The sequence below is a fragment of the Eurosta solidaginis genome, chromosome 1, assembly GCF_040869045.1.
Source record: "Eurosta solidaginis isolate ZX-2024a chromosome 1, ASM4086904v1, whole genome shotgun sequence".
Lineage (NCBI taxonomy): Eukaryota > Metazoa > Arthropoda > Insecta > Diptera > Tephritidae > Eurosta > Eurosta solidaginis.
The window spans coordinates 323754305-323770242 of record NC_090319.1 but is presented as its reverse complement, the minus strand read 5'-3'; the positions used below and the strand labels follow the sequence as shown (position 1 = coordinate 323770242).

Genomic DNA, 15938 nt, shown 5'->3' with positions numbered 1-15938 from the left:
AAAATTTAATTTGCAATATGGAAAAGTAAAATATTCGTCGATTTTTGCAACAAATTCGTCGATTTTCCCCAAAAATAAGCGATAAAATGCGAAAAATAGTAGGAAAGCGCCCTATAGCGACGAATATTTTACTTTTACATATTGCAAATTCAATTTTTAAATAGCCCAAAATATTTTCTAACTAAAATAATAATAAAAATTTCTAAAAAAACAATATTTTCTACCAAAATTAGAGAGGCTCGAAATTCATTTCAGACCTATGGTCCCATGGGCAATATTGTAGTATGACCCATAGAAACTGGATGTGCCTTTTCAACAATAAATGTGATCCACCCTAATGTACATATATCAAACAACAACCGTTGCCATACCAGTAACTAAAAAATCAATCCAGACATGTTGTTGTAATGGCAAAATAATCAAATATACAATATAGATATGTTAGGGAAGAAGAAAATTTATTCGTCCAATGGTAGATTGTAGCGTCAAAAACAATACCAGATATATATATTACATACGTAATATATAGAATGCAGCAAAATACTCTAAATCAAAAATACAGTTGTTTACATTAGGGTGGGTCGATTTGTATGGTCGAAAGTTACCCGATATCGCGCCATCGATTTTTCGATAGGATTTGGGCTCAGGAAAAAAAGTTCCACTACGCATACCCAAAAAAATAATTTCCGAGCCTGTGAAATTTCATTTTTTTTTTACTTTTTTCGTCTTTGATCTTTAAAGTTTTTTTGATGACCTACTAAAAAAATTTTCATATGTCCGACCCAAAAATGTCCGCTAAAATATATATTTTTTTTTTCAAAAAACTGTTATCTACAACGTTTTTAGCGGACATTTTTGGGTCGGACAGGGTATACATGAAAATTTTACAATCAAATGAAAATTTTTTTAGTAGGTAATGAAAAAACCTTAAAAATCAAAGTCGAAAAAAAGTCAAAAAAATAATTTTCGAGCCTGTCTGGTATGCGTAGTGAAACTTTTTTCCTGAGCCCAAATCCTATCGAAAAATCGATGGCGCGATATCGGTTAATAAATCGACCCAGTCTAGTGTACATATTATATTGAAGACTTCGAAAAACACAAAACCCATTCACTAATACAAATAAATTGATAATATTTTGTATACAAAATGAGTTCTCCATAGTGTAAATATGCTAGTATAACCAGCAGACGTTGTGCTATTTGAACTTGGTTTTACTTGCAAGAATTTCATGAATTTTCTATTCCCAGCCCACATCACTGCTCTCTCTACTCCCTCCTCTTTCTACTATATTTCTGGCTTTCACTTACTCTGTTTTTATACGTTTCCCTCTTTCCCAACGTCTCCCACGTTTTCTCCATGTTTCCCCTTCGTTATCTCCCATTCGAACTATTATTACGATTTTTTCGAATAAACGGGTCATTGGATCAAACTTCAAAAATTAACCTAATCCAAGTTTACCCTTGCACTAATCTACAATAAGTCAACAGTAGTTATGTATGCCATCACATTTGACAGTTAAAATCAAGTTTCTAGAAATAGCACATATGTAATCGCCTCTTTTTTCAGTAAATACATTTTCTAAAGGCTACATTGAAGAAAATTTATGGCTAGAATATCCACTACTATGGATACAGTATAAAATAAAATAATATTATTCTGTCATCAAAAAATATGCATGTCTTATATATTCAATATCCAATGGGGAAGTGGTATCCATACATATACATACATACATATGAGTATGTATACTCAACTTGTAGGAAACACATTTATGTAGGTCTACACCAAAATTAAACTTTTTCATATGAAAATCATATTCAAATGTTTTGTTTTGGTGTGGACCACTACATTTTATGTGGATGGAAAGGTCTTTCACAAAAACTCTCAAGCTTTTTGATACTTGATGTCAAAGGAAATAAAGAAAACTGAAACCGGACGGTGTGCTATCGATTTGTTATCGAAGTTTCAAATGATTGTTATCGATAACACAGGCTATCAACGAGTTATCCGACGGCGAATTATGGGCGTAATATCCATTCCTTTTCGATTTATTATCGATAAATTATCAGTTTTTTATCGATTGGTTATCGGAAAACTATCCGAGTTGTGATTGCTTGTTTTGTGTGCTTAATAGTGTTACAAGGCTGCGCTATAATACATATACATATGGTTCTATTCTGAACTTCTCTCTTCGAGTTATGGCTCCCGAAACATAGAAAATTGCTTAGTCATAAAAGGGGCGGTGCCAGGACCATTTTTTAAAATTTGATGTTTTCCTATTTATTGTTATAAATCCATTTGGGAAATGAAATACCAGTGATATAAAACTCTTTTTGCAAAGATATAGCTTATTTTATTCGTCCACGACCCTTTTAAAAATCTTTTATATAAAAGTGGGCGTGGTCCTTAACCGATTTCGTTAATTTTTCTTCAAAGCATTCCTTATAGTGAAGGCAACCTCTCTGCCGAATTTTGTTAAGATAGATTTATCTATTTTTGATTTATGATTAATAATATTTGTAAAATTGATTTTATTACAAGTGGGCGGTGCCACGCCCATTTAAAAATTTTTTTCAATGTTTTATCAAGAAGCTCAATATCAGTCCACACCTCAAATTTCAACATTCTAGGTGTATTATTTACTAAATAATCAGGTTTTTTGTGTTTTCCAAAATGTTATATATATCAAAAGTAGACGTGGTTATCATCCAGTTTCGCTAATTTTCAATGCCAATCTATTCTAGGTCCAGATAAGCTCGTTTACCAAATTTGGTGAAGATATCTCAATATTTACTCAAGTTATCGTGTTAACGGACAGACGGACGGACATGACTAAATCAAATTTTTTTTCGATAATGAAGATTTTGATATATGGAAGTCTATATCTAACTCGACTCCTTTATACCTGTACAACCAACCGTTATCAAATCAAAGTTATAATACCCTATGTACAAGTGCAGCTGGGTATAAAAAGAAAGTTGAAGACAAAAATTGCAAAGCATCTGCCCAACTAGATGGGCCAATGTCATGAAGCGGCATCCACTTACATTGAACTTCAGCTAGCAATATTCGAAGCTTTTGAAGAGATAGCAGAAGGGAAAAACAACAAAACTTCAGCACAAGCTTCTCAGTTTCAAGCTCCTATTTCTAGCGTGCAATTCCAAATGTTGCTTTTGTTGTTGTAGCGATAAGGGCACTCCCCGAAGGCCTTGGGGAGTGTTATCGATGTTGATGGTACTTTGCCGGATGCAGATCCGGTACGGTCCGGTCACAAGCACCATTAAGATACTAGCCTCACCATCTCGGCAAACGACTCGTTATGACCACATGAAACCTTCTAGGCCATACCGCCCTCCCACCCCCTTGATCCATTAGGAGTTCGGGGTCGCTAGAGCCTCGGCTGTGAATGAAACAGGATTCGCCACGGGTAGGTGAGGTTGACAATTGGGTTGGATAAGCTTACCACTTGAGACAGTTGCGCTACACAAGAAACCAGGCATCAGTAAACATCAATTAAATAGATGCAACGTTGATACTGAGAGCGTCGAAGATTATTATAGAATCGCTTTCTATATTCCATATATATTCATATCAAGAGCCGTTATATGAAACACCAACTAATTTTCGAAATTTTCGGTGTTTCGTTCCCCAAAAATGAATACAACGCTGAAAAATTCAATAAACTGCATGAATTTTATGAAAGTGTTATGAGTTGTTCTAAAACTGAGTTTGCAATGGAAGTCAAAATGTGGAGAAGGCGAGTCGGTGGTCAGAATTTCAAAAACGTGTTTGATGCACTTGAGGTGGGTACAATTTTGATGATTACCTACAAAATTTGTATGCTATATTTCTTATTTATCTTATTTTTTCAGATGGTGAATCCAAATGCTTTCGAACTTGGAAATAAGATATTGCGCATATTAGCCGTTCTACCAGTTTCGACAGCAACACCTGAACGCACATTTACTGCCCTCAAAAGGTTAAAATCATACTTGCGGAGTTCAATCAGTCAAGAACGTTTGAATGGACTCGCTTCATTGAATGAATATATGTGTTTAAAGCTTGAATATACAGCCATATTTTACTGGCCGATTTTGGCTACGAACCAATTTTCATGTCATAAAAAAGGTACGAAAAATACCTCACATCTACACCATCTTCTTCAATTTTGTAATTATCAAGTTAGAGATGCCCATTTTACAAGCTGAAGCAAATTTAAAGTATTTTTCGTACCTTTTTTACGACATGAAAATTGGTTCGTAGCCAAAATCGGTCAGTGCTGATATTCTTTATAAAAATGGATATTTTAATTTATTTAAGTTTTACCGGTAACAAGGTCATTTTAACTTTGGTACTTTCTGTCAACATCTCCATGGGGGGTTTGAACTCGAACCCCCACCCCGCGTAAATCTGCCACTGATTACAGTGTAACCCCATTTAACTTTTAGCCCCATGCTATCCGACTTTTACCGCTTTATTATTGAAGTGTTGTCGGTTTGTAATTGTTAACAACTTTATCAACGTTCCGTATCCGCGCACTGTGCCCACTTCCCATAGGAACCACACATTGGAAATGTTTGCCCAAAATAAATTAAGAAACGAGTTTTTTATTAGACAGAATTTTTGCGAAGCAGTTTAATTCTCATCAAATTCAATATTTAATAATGGGTTTTTAAGCAATTTCAATATATCTGAAGTAATGGCTCCATGCTTCTTTTTAAGAGATTTCCTTAAGTTAGAAATGTATGGATCAGACGAAATTAGAAGTCTTTTTAGTAATTCGTTTTTTGTTTGGGTTCGAGATTTTTTTCGTGTGAACTCCAATCTGTAGCGTTTATTATCCTTATTTCTCGATTCTTGGGCTTCTTCATATAATTGGCCAATGGGAAGTATGCAATGATCAATTACAATCTTTCCATGACAGAGTACTTTATGTACCGGAGCTGGCATATAATACCGTGGATAAAGTCTTTAATATAGGTCCATAGTTTCAGAAGCATTATGATCAAACGCCTCTGCATCAATGGAATATCCCGACGCTAAGCATTCGTGTATCACATAAAATCGTTGCAAAAGCTCTAAATTTATTCCGGTTGTTTCTGCTGACTTTTATGAGTTTCTAAAAAAACTAGCGGTATTGCCGTTAATTGATTGCTTTGGCATATCTATTAATAACCCCATTTCCGATCTAAATTTTTCCTGAATAATAGTTTTTCTCCGCTGTACCTTGCATTTATTTTCTGATCCCCGAACTTGCCATGATTTAATTTCCAACCTATAAACTATATGCAACAAACATTCCATAAATTTTATCCACGAGTGTAACAGTGGTAAGCCAAATTCTAAAAGTTGAGGATCAATGGTTTTTTTTTTTTTGAAAAAATGGAAGTATTGTTCATTTCCGTTGGTGTTGCCCCACACAAATAACATACTTGGGACGAATTATAATTGGAAAGGGCTGTGCATACCTTCCCATCAATCATGCATAAAATAACTTTTGGGTGAACATATTGTAACGAATTTAGTGAATTCCTCTTAATCCAAATCTACTACTAACGTTCGTATCGCAAAACTGTTGAATAAATAACTCCAATATTCAATAATGCAAAATAGCCTTTATTATACTACTTCACAATTAAACTTCACTTCGCAACTGATAGCGTGCTTAAATCAAACTGAATTCTGCTTACTCAGCTTTTGTTCCTTTTATACTCTCTGCTGTGTCGTTCGTATGCTTCTAGTCGTTTCTTCTTCTAGAATTTACTACTTGTTTACCAGCTATAAACTACAGATGCACGTTTATAGCTTCTCATATGCGCGTGTATATGTGAGCGATACTTCCACCGATGATTGCATACTTTTGTGAGTATCCCAGATATATTCATGTGTTTGTGCATATCTCTCCGCTTCTTGTACGTACATATGTGTAGACATAATGATTGATTTGTTTATGTAGATACAAGTGACTGCTTAGTATCGGCTTATAGATGATAGTATGCCTTAGTGTTGCTAATATTCGTCACAATATATATTAGGGCATTGGACATCATCAAACAGCACGTTCAGTTTTGTTGGGCGGAGTTCTGCTATTTGCTGCTTGATATATTTTACCTCCATGTTTATTAAGTCAGTGGTTTCCTAAACAAACATTATTTTAATAGGACGACAATGTCGAGAAGAGTTCGGAGCAGGATTTTGGTACAGTATCAACATCTCTCCTTTAAAATTATTCACATACATTTGAATCGGAACAAGGGATATGCTAAATAAGTTTTCATTACTATTACGCTCATCTGATAAATTTTGCTTATAAGGGCTCTGATTTGCACCATGGCATCTCCATTTAAATAAAATTTGTAATTCATTGCCAGTATATGAGTCTAGGTTCGCATCCAAAACATGATTACATGAAGCACACCACATTATTATCGTGTGATCTATCAACGACTGTAAATTTATTTCATGTTGTCATGTTATGTTTTCAGGGTAGCACAACTGTTTTGCAGCCCAAACACGCTCATATGGGGGAAATAAATTAGGGCATATATGCTTGGTATATTGCTTAAGCAAACGATATTTGTTTATGGATAAATCTAAATCCAAAATCATCGCTAACGCCTCATCAGGCGAAAAAGTCTCAATCTTATTGCTCGCTGTTCTTAACTTTTTAATAGCATTTCCCCTTTCTGGAGATGCGAAAGCAAGCTCTTCTTCTATTCCTGCTGAGCTTCTCTTCCCGGACCAGCGCATTTGCATTTCAGCTGCTAAAAGTAATATACTACTGTCAATGTTTTTTGTAAGTTTCTTAACTTTTCTTTCTTTACTTCTTTGGCTGCAATCATCGAAGCTTATTGCAGGTCGACCTCCGGGCTGACTTTCCTTCACAGCAATATTTGTAAATGAAGAAAAGTCGATTGTACCTGAAAACCATTTATCATTATCACGCAAAAAGCGTGGTTTTATTCTCATCATGAATAATTTCGTTTTGTTTGGAGGCACATCACAGAAGGACCTATGTTGTGGTTCAAATTCATTCACTGGGTGAACTTAAATTACATTATTACTTGTCTAGAAGTCCTGCAAGTGTACACATTGAACTTCATAAGTTCTTAGTACTCACACCATTTTTGTTATTTTTTTCTTTAATCTAGTAAATTACAGGGAAGCGCAAAGCTCATTGATTGAGCAATAAATTGCGCTATTTTATTACACGATCCCTAATCGGCTATCATCGTTTGGCTGCTTACTTAAAAAGGTGTCCAACTGGTGCAACTATTTTACCGACAGCTTATACTTTCACTTTATTGGATATTAAATATTTGAAATTATTTGAAAAAGGGAATGGCAAAGTTGGCTAAAGTTATACTATATATAGTTATCTAGTCTTATCTGTAAGTTGTTATCTATTTGATAATAGTTCTTTTGGTTGAAAATCGGTTTCGAAGGGAATAATGGAATTGCTTAGAAAGTAGAGCTTTTTATTAAACAAGAAAATAAGTACTGAACAAAAATGCTATAAATGAAATTTAATTTCGTATGTATGTATGTACGAAAACAATGCAAAGTTTTTAAGTGGGTGTTTAAACTGCAGTTAAGTTGAGCTCAGCTTAACCTTGCCACTTACATGAAATTTGACAGCTCATCTTTTGGGCTATGAAAGTGAATTAAAAGTGCTTTTTACCTGCGCTACAAACTAGCTCAAAATTACCACATACATTGGAGCAATTTTTAGCTGCCTTAACCGACAGTATTGAAAGAGCTGTTATCTGGGTTCCGCGTCATAAAGGAATCGATGGAAACAAGATGGCTTACGAGGTGGCACGTAAAGAAGATGGAAGAAAAAAGAAAATGGATAGTATGCGCAATGACTACTGAAGAAGCCTTGAATACCACAAAACATACCAGTTACGACTGTTACAATAAGAGTCTGGAAAAATAAGCATTTATCGAACACAAAATTACCCGAAACTTTTGACTTTTATTCAAAAAAAAATCACACTTGGTGCGATTTACCTCCATGGAAATTTAAGCCGAACTTCTCTTCTAATTTGCGTCGCGACTCTTTTTCCTACATGTTTTACACCGACTCCGAATGGCATTTACAACTGCCTTGCAGTTTTCACTGAGAAGCTTTTCATGGCAGTAATGCACTCGAATCGCTTGCCAAACCACGGCGGAGGGCGATTCCAGTCTCAGCCGGTTGGGGGCTTAAAATATACCCGCGTCAGGTATGCCTGTCGTAAGAGGCGACTAAAATACCAAATTGATCCAAGAGGTTGTGTAGCACAACCCTCTCAAAAGGTTGCCAGCGCAATACATAGCGTCTCCAACCCAATTGTCAACCTCAGCTACACATGGCGAACACCTGATGGATCTAGGGGGTGGGAAGGCGGTATAGCCTAGAAGGTTGCATGTGGTCATACCAAATCCTTCCCGAGATGATCCGGCAAAGGACCATCAACATTGATAACAATTGTCTGGAACTGCTAACTTTCCTAGAACCTCTTACTTTTTTAGAACTTTTTAATTTTTAGAACTGGTTACTTTTTTGGAATCGGTTCCTAATTTGGAACCATCACTTTTTTTTTTTTTGAACCAGATAGATAAAGCACGTCCAAGTTACTTCGGAAGATCCTGGCTGGTTGAAGCATATATCCAATCTAACAGTCAGTAGGTTGTTGTTGTTTTAGCAGTGCTTCGCCCCATTCAATTTGTGCGACTGCTCACAAACTGTCATCAAAATCCTCTAACGGCAGTAAGAGGAAACTTGCAGTTTTAAAAGGAGTGGACCAGAGAGATAGAGGCTTTAGAGGCGTTGGCTTCACATTGCTATTGAAAAGATGGTTGGTGTCATGTGGGGACCCGTTACAAGCAGGCATTCATAATATACAAATCGGGGTTGTTTCTGGATAGGTAAGAGTTAGTTTAACATGTTACAGTGACCAGATCGAAGTTGAGCTAAAGTGACACGCGTCTCTCTGGGTAAATTGCTTTCCTCTACTACGAGTTAAGGGTATTTCACTTTAAGAACGGGTTTCGCCGGTCAATTTTGTCATAGAGGAACTTTTTTGTGCTCATATTCTTCCTACGGCTGAGTTCTTAGATTTCCTCAATATGCTTGGGAAGATGACTTCTTGAGTCCTTGGAAGGCGCGGCCTCTTCAATCAGATGTCTATTGGGATGCCCAGACTTCAGGATATTCAGCAGAAACTGTTTGTTGAGCATTTCATTTCCCTCCCTTATGGGGAGTACTCTCGCCCCATTGTGTTATTGGTGTTCTGGGAACATAAGGAGACAACTAGTAGTAATTCTGGGAGCGGTATTTTGACAGGCCTGTAGTTTATTCCAATTCGTAACCTTTAGGCTCGGCGAACATATCGGGGACGCGTTGAATGCAAGTGGCCTGCCAAATGCTTTGTCAGTGGTAATGGGCGTCTCTTTATATACCCAAAGTGCTGCCGGCAAGAGATTTGAGCACTTTATTACGGCTCTGGATTTTAGATACACTTTCGGATGCATGCTCGTCAAAATGTAGCTCCTAATCGAATGTCACATCCAGTATTTTTGGATGTAAGACAGTAGCGGATGTCTAATATGGTCGACATGTGTTTTGTGTATGTTGTAGTTAAGGTCACCGATAATTTGGTCGGTAAAAATGTCAAGTTTCTAGAAGCAAAGAAACTGGAGAGTTTAGGGAGATAGTCGTTTATTTCATTACATAGCTGGTCAATGGTTGGGTCAGGACCTGTAGCCATTATCGGCTTAGGGTACAATGGTTACTCTTTCTGATGGCAAAGGAAGCTTCGATATATAGAATTTCAACAAAAACGGGGATAGGACACCACCCTTTGGCACCCCTTGTTTAATTCTTCAGTAGGTTGAACCGTGCTGTGTTAAGCGGCCTTTCAAAAGCGACTTTCGTCGTGTTTGCAGCATTTATACGTATATATCTATCTATTTGGATGAAATAAAATATTACAGTAATGAAATAAAAATAAAATAGAAAAATTTAAACACTTCCTTTATATAAATGGACAAAAATCAGCGAAAAATGTATCCTTATATAAAGACATATTCTTGCTAAACTTTGATTTTTAAATTTTGACATACAAATTGCAAAAATATTTATGAGAAGTAAAAATACAAAAGTGGAGCACACATTACTTGGATTGCATTCCCCCTTTTATATTTTTACTTCTCATGAATATTTTTGCAAATTTCTATGTCAAAATTTAAAAATTAAAGTTTAGCAAGAATATGTCTTTATATAAGGATACATTTTTCGCTGATTTTTGTCCATTTATATAAAGGAAGTGCTTAAAATTTTTTTATTTTATTTTTATTCTTATTTTCTCCTTTTCTTACATTTTCTCGGTGTTTAGTTTTACGCTTTTAGCTCAATGAGAACTTACATAAAAATCAATCCCAAAATTCTCTCCGTTCCGTTTGATTGTTCTAAATATCTCAGTCCATGCGCCCCTAGCGAAACTTTTTGTATTGTGTAGTCATCGACCTCTGAATTAAGCTCTAAATTTTTAGCCTCTATATTATTATTATATAATTTGTTCGATCCGTGCGCCACCTAACGGAATTTTTTTCTCATTTTGTTCCTTTTTCACGGTGTCAACCTGTCTCTGAGGTTTCATGTTTGTAGCTCAATGAGAAGTTACTTTAAAATCGATCTCAAAACACCAAATTTCCAAATTCTTATTTAAATATTTCGATCCATGCGCCACCTAACGGAATTTTTTTCTCCTTTTCTTAAATTTTCTCGGCGTCTTATCCCATCTGTTAAGTTTTACGCGTGTAGCTCAATGAGAACTAACATAAAAATCAATCCCAAATTCCCTCCGTTTCGTACGATTTTGCTAAATATCGCATCCCGTCCGCCCCCTGGCGAATATTTTTGTATCGTGTCATCGGCTGTCATCGACCTGTCCTTTTGTTGCATTGTCACGGTGTTCTAACCGATGTGTAAAGTTTCACGTTTGTAGCTCAAAAAAAAGTTACTTAAAAATCGATTGCAAGATTTATATGAAAAGCGGACAAACATTGAACCGAACTAATATAAAGGAAGTAAAATAAAGAGTAATTCAAAATAGTTTATGTAGTTTCTTGTTTACATTCTTTTAGCTTCAATAATTTAATAAATAATATTCTTATTAAAATACAATTTAGATTTAAAATTTAGTGGTGTTAGTTGATTCTTTGGTTGCGCATGCGCCACCTGCAGTCTAAATGGCCGTCCATTAAAATAATAATTGCCTCGATGCATGCGATTCATTTTACTTTCGCCGCTCAGGATTTCCGCTAGTTTCTTACTGCCAGATAAATTAAACTCATTCTTGAGCGCATTGCCCACACCTCCATAAGCTACATTGCCGCTGAGGGTATTCGTATTCTGATTCACATTACCATTACTACTGACATGCGCTATTTCATTTAGACTACCCATACCGCCAGGACCTAATGGTGCTTCTTGAAGTATTGGTTTAATTTTCATCGGTTGATAATCCAATCCAACACCGGGTATATAACGATATGGCATTGCTGGTATTGGTATGTAATAAATTTTAGAATCTTTCTTTGTTTTTTTCGCCTTGGAACCGTTACCATGTTTTCGCAAAAGTAATGGTTTCGATGAGACAATCATCTCCTTGTAAATATTTGCTAAGGATGGACTATGAAAGACGACTTTGGAAGCGAGCGCAGATGTTGGCTGACGTTGAAGATATTGTGAAGATGACGCGTGTGGATATTGTTGTTGCGCTGGATTTATTGAGATCATATTCGGCTTGAACACGTAAGCACTGGCAAGTGTGCTGGGCAGTGTGAGCAGAAGTGTATAGATTATGGCAGGAATCATGATGATGACTGAAAATTGACTACATGATGCCAACTGGCCAAGGAAGGACATGCTGGAAATAGAAAAAGAAATGAGAGTTCGTGAGTATTTAGTCCAGTTAAGCGAAGTGAATTTTTGTAGTATTTACAGTTATTAAAGTAACATTTTGGGCAGTGATCGTGAGATTTTGAGAAAAATTTAAATTATAAGGCAAAGTTACATTTTTCTTTCGCCTCTTATTAGTTTCTATGCCTCGTCTGTTTCAGCTAAAATTATCAGTTTCCTTGAAGAGGAAGGGAAGGCGTCGAAACGCGTAGGACTTAACTTTATCGCTTCCAAAACTTCACACAGTGTTTGCCGAGATGGCGGCACCGTTTTGCTTCTAAGCTTCGGCCGCTGTATAATGTTACTACTCGCTATATCGGAAAGGTTTCCAAATCACTATTCATCTATCTGTTAAGCTTAAATGATTCAAGGTTCCATTTGAGCTCAAGGCCAGAACAATAATTTTTTTCTAATGATAATTATTGTTATTTTTTAATTTTTCTAAATTTGAAAAATTGTATTTTGTTTTTGGAACAGTAAGTAGAAAATGTTTCAGACAACTTGCCATAGCTGCGCAGATAGATCCATTTCGAATGGTGCTAAGCCTTCATCATCAGTACGCTTTAGGCACGCTGCGCTAACCATTTAGCTATACAGCGGTGGTTTGTTTGACTGGCAAATTTGCTACTTCTATTCCTTGTTAAAAAAAAATAAATGTAAGGCGCGATAACCTCCGAAGAGATCTAAGGCCGAGCTTCTCTTCCAATTTGTGTCGTGCTCCTCTTGCTTTTTCCCTACAAATTGGCCGGACGGGACCTACATGTTTTATGCCGACTCCGAACGGCATCTGCAAGGCAGATGAGTTTTCACTGAGAGCTTTTCATGGCAGAAATACAATCGGAGCGCTTGCCAGACACTGCCGAGGGGCGACCCCGCTTAGAAAAAGTTTCTTCTAATTGAAAAATCTTATTTCTAAAATTTTGATGTTGCTTTGCCCGGGAGTTGAACCCAGGGCATACGGTGTGATAGGCGGAGCACGCTACCATCACACCACGGTGGCCGCCGTTGTGACAAAGTTGAGTTGTAAACCGTAATAGGGGCAAAAGAGTGACTTTTCTTTCTTTTTTCACTGCAACATTTTTTATAATAATATCAAAATTTAACTGTCTTAACGGATTCAACACAAAGCATGACAAGTCCTAAAACTCGCTCTTTAGATGAACACAACCTATGAAAGTTTTTGATTCTTGAAAGGACGCTGAAGGAAAGTTCTGCAATAGCTACAGTGACAGGTATAGTGCAAAAGATACGTAAAGCAACACAAATGTTGGGGAAAATTGTATACAGATTTTGAATATAGACGGCATTTAGCAATTCCAATGGTGACAGACCTTTATCAAAATTTGCTTCGTAAATGTGTTTCAAGTGAATTATTTCGCATTCTAAGCTTTGACTTGTATTTTTGGAAAAAAATTTTGCTGCGCTCGCCCGAACCGTAGTTTCATCCATGTCTTTAAATTGCCCCAAAAAGGAAAACGTCTAGCTCAAATTTCTCATAGCTGAAAATCGTTCAGTAATGCCAGTGATTACCGAATCAACGATCACCAGGAATGTATTGTTTTTAAAGTCACACTCTGAATCATCCGTAATCATCTCATTTAAATTATCATCAGAACCTCTTTTGGGTTTTTTCTTTCGAATGTCCGGAAACTTTGGCGAGATGTTCAATTGAATAGCAACTGTTTTGCATTTGTTTAAAATTGTTTCCCATTGGTTCCTGACCAACTTCAAATAACCTAATAAGGCATCTAGATGTCGGACCTCAACATCTATGGTGGCGTCTCTAGCTTGGAGGACCACGTTTCTTTTATAAATGGTAGTCAGTATTTTGAACCAAATTGAGGACAGCAAGATACATTCGAACTTGTTGATGTACTAGAGAATGTCGGTAACATCTCCGTATGATTGCGCAGTTAAATTGGGCTTTTGTCGAAAAACTATGAAGAGAGCTCGGTACATTTTTTTTGAGGTTATCCCATCGTTGTGGACTGCTGCTGAAAATAGTAAAACATTTTTGTACAACTCCGAAGAAAGTAATTGCAGCCGTACAATATTCTGCAGCATCAACACCACATAAATTGAGACTGTGGGTTGCACTAGGCAAGTAATCAGCATTCGAGTTTTTGTCGAGAATGTGACGTAGTGCTCCATTGTAAGTTCTTTTCATATTGGCAACGTTATCGTACCCTTGTGCACGACAATCTTCAATCAAGTATGGCAAATTAGATCAGCGATTTTCTAACCAGTTTTTTAGTTACAATTCACGAAAGTCAAAAACCGTTCTTGAATTGTAAAATTTGTTGCTTTCGAATTGAAATGGAGTTCAGGCAAAATGAACGTAGTCAACGTGAATAGCATCAGGCATAGAATCAACGATAATAGCAAAATACTTGGCTTTCTTGCCTTGATCTAATATAGTTCCCTCACGTGCTTTGCACAAATTTCTATAAACTCGTTCTGAATGTCTGGGGAAAGATAGTGAACTTGTAAACATTTGTGCTGCGTGTATCAATTGTAGCCTCTTTTGAATTAGATTTTGTAAAGATCGCCATTGAATATAACATTTGATGTGATCTTGAGTATTTTCGTGTGATGGCAGTTTATGGTATAGCTTCTTCCATACCTGGAATTTTGAATATCCGCAGAACAAATTTTAGGTCGATTTAAAGTATTGGTGCTTAATAGACGACATGGTAGGCAATAAAAAGCATTGCTACTGGCACTTCACGGAAATGCCTCGTCATGACAATCACGTGGAATAATAAGAGGACACTTTTGTTGACCTCGAAGAATTATATCGTTGACTTCTTCAGATCGCAAAAACTCATTATTCACGGTACCGATATCGAAGTCGTTTAAATAATCTGAATTTTGATACAGAGTTTGTGGTATTGTTGGAAGACTTCTTGAAGATGAACCTTCATCAGTGTCACCACGAAAACTTTACGATTTCGGATTCATGTAAACATACATTTTTGTTTGATGTTTTTATTGTCTCCTCAGGCCCAGGCAAAAAATCATTATCAATATTCGTTGCTTTTGAAATTCGGCTTAAAATTTGCACATGGAACAAGTAAATGCTCTCCTGAATTAAAAAAAAATGTCTTAGTACCTCTAAATCGCGGGCCCCCTGAGAATCACATTTTTGTTTGATGTTTTTATTGTCTCCTCAGGCCCAGGCAAAAAATCATTATCAATATTCGTTGCTTCTGAAATTCGGCTTAAAATTTGCACATGGAACAAGTAAATACTCTCCTGAATTAAACAAAATGTCTTAGTACCTCTAAATCGCGGGCCCCCTGAGAAACACATTTTTGTTTGATGTTTGTTTGTCTCTTCAGGCCCAGGCAAAAAATCATTATCAATATTCGTTGCTTATGAAATTCGGCTTAAAATTTGCACATAGAACAACTAAAGACTTTCCTGAATTAAAAAAATAAAAATGTCTTAGTACCTCTAAATCGCGGGCCCCCTGAGAAGCCCCGTGTCCGGGCCTGCTGATATGTATACATATTGTAACGAATTTAGGGAATATTCTGCTTATTTGCAACCTGCTACTAACGTTCGAACCGCTAAACTGTTGAATAAATCACTCTAATATCCTGTATTGCAAAATAGTCTTTATTAGTGTACTTAGGGAGTAGTACAATTATACTTCACAATTAAACTTTACTTCGCAACTGATAGCGTGTTTAAATCAAACTACTTACTGACTACTCAGCTTTCGCTGCTTTTATGCTCTCTGCTGCCTCGTCCACCCATTTCTCCTAAGGTCTAGTAACTTCGCGAACTTATGCTTGGTTACCAGCCATATATGTACATGTATATTTGTAGTTTGTAGTCTCTCGCATAGCCATATGCGAGTGTATAGGTGAGTACTACTTCGGCTGATGGTGAGTATCTCTCTGCTGCCTTGTATGTACATGTGTAAATGATGGTTAATTTGTTTACGTACATAAAAGTGGCTGCTTACGGGACAATTCTGAG

At 36.5% G+C, this 15938-nt stretch overlaps 2 protein-coding genes across 6 annotated transcripts in view; one reads left to right on the top strand and one right to left on the bottom strand.

Moving 5' to 3' along the window:
• The window catches only part of LOC137237784 (mediator of RNA polymerase II transcription subunit 13), a 171198-nt gene that overhangs the window by 22076 nt on the left and 133184 nt on the right, over positions 1-15938 (top strand). The gene's annotated exons all lie outside the window — the stretch shown is intronic.
• LOC137237785 (uncharacterized) overlaps positions 11104-15938 on the bottom strand; it is an 86875-nt gene continuing 82040 nt past the window's right edge. For all 5 annotated transcript variants that reach the window (XM_067761963.1, XM_067761960.1, XM_067761962.1 and 2 more), the window contains one exon: positions 11104-11919. In XM_067761963.1, the coding sequence (XP_067618064.1) occupies positions 11145-11918 (774 nt within the window). In that variant the 5' untranslated portion in view covers position 11919 and the 3' untranslated portion in view covers positions 11104-11144. The remainder of the gene's footprint in view (positions 11920-15938) is intronic.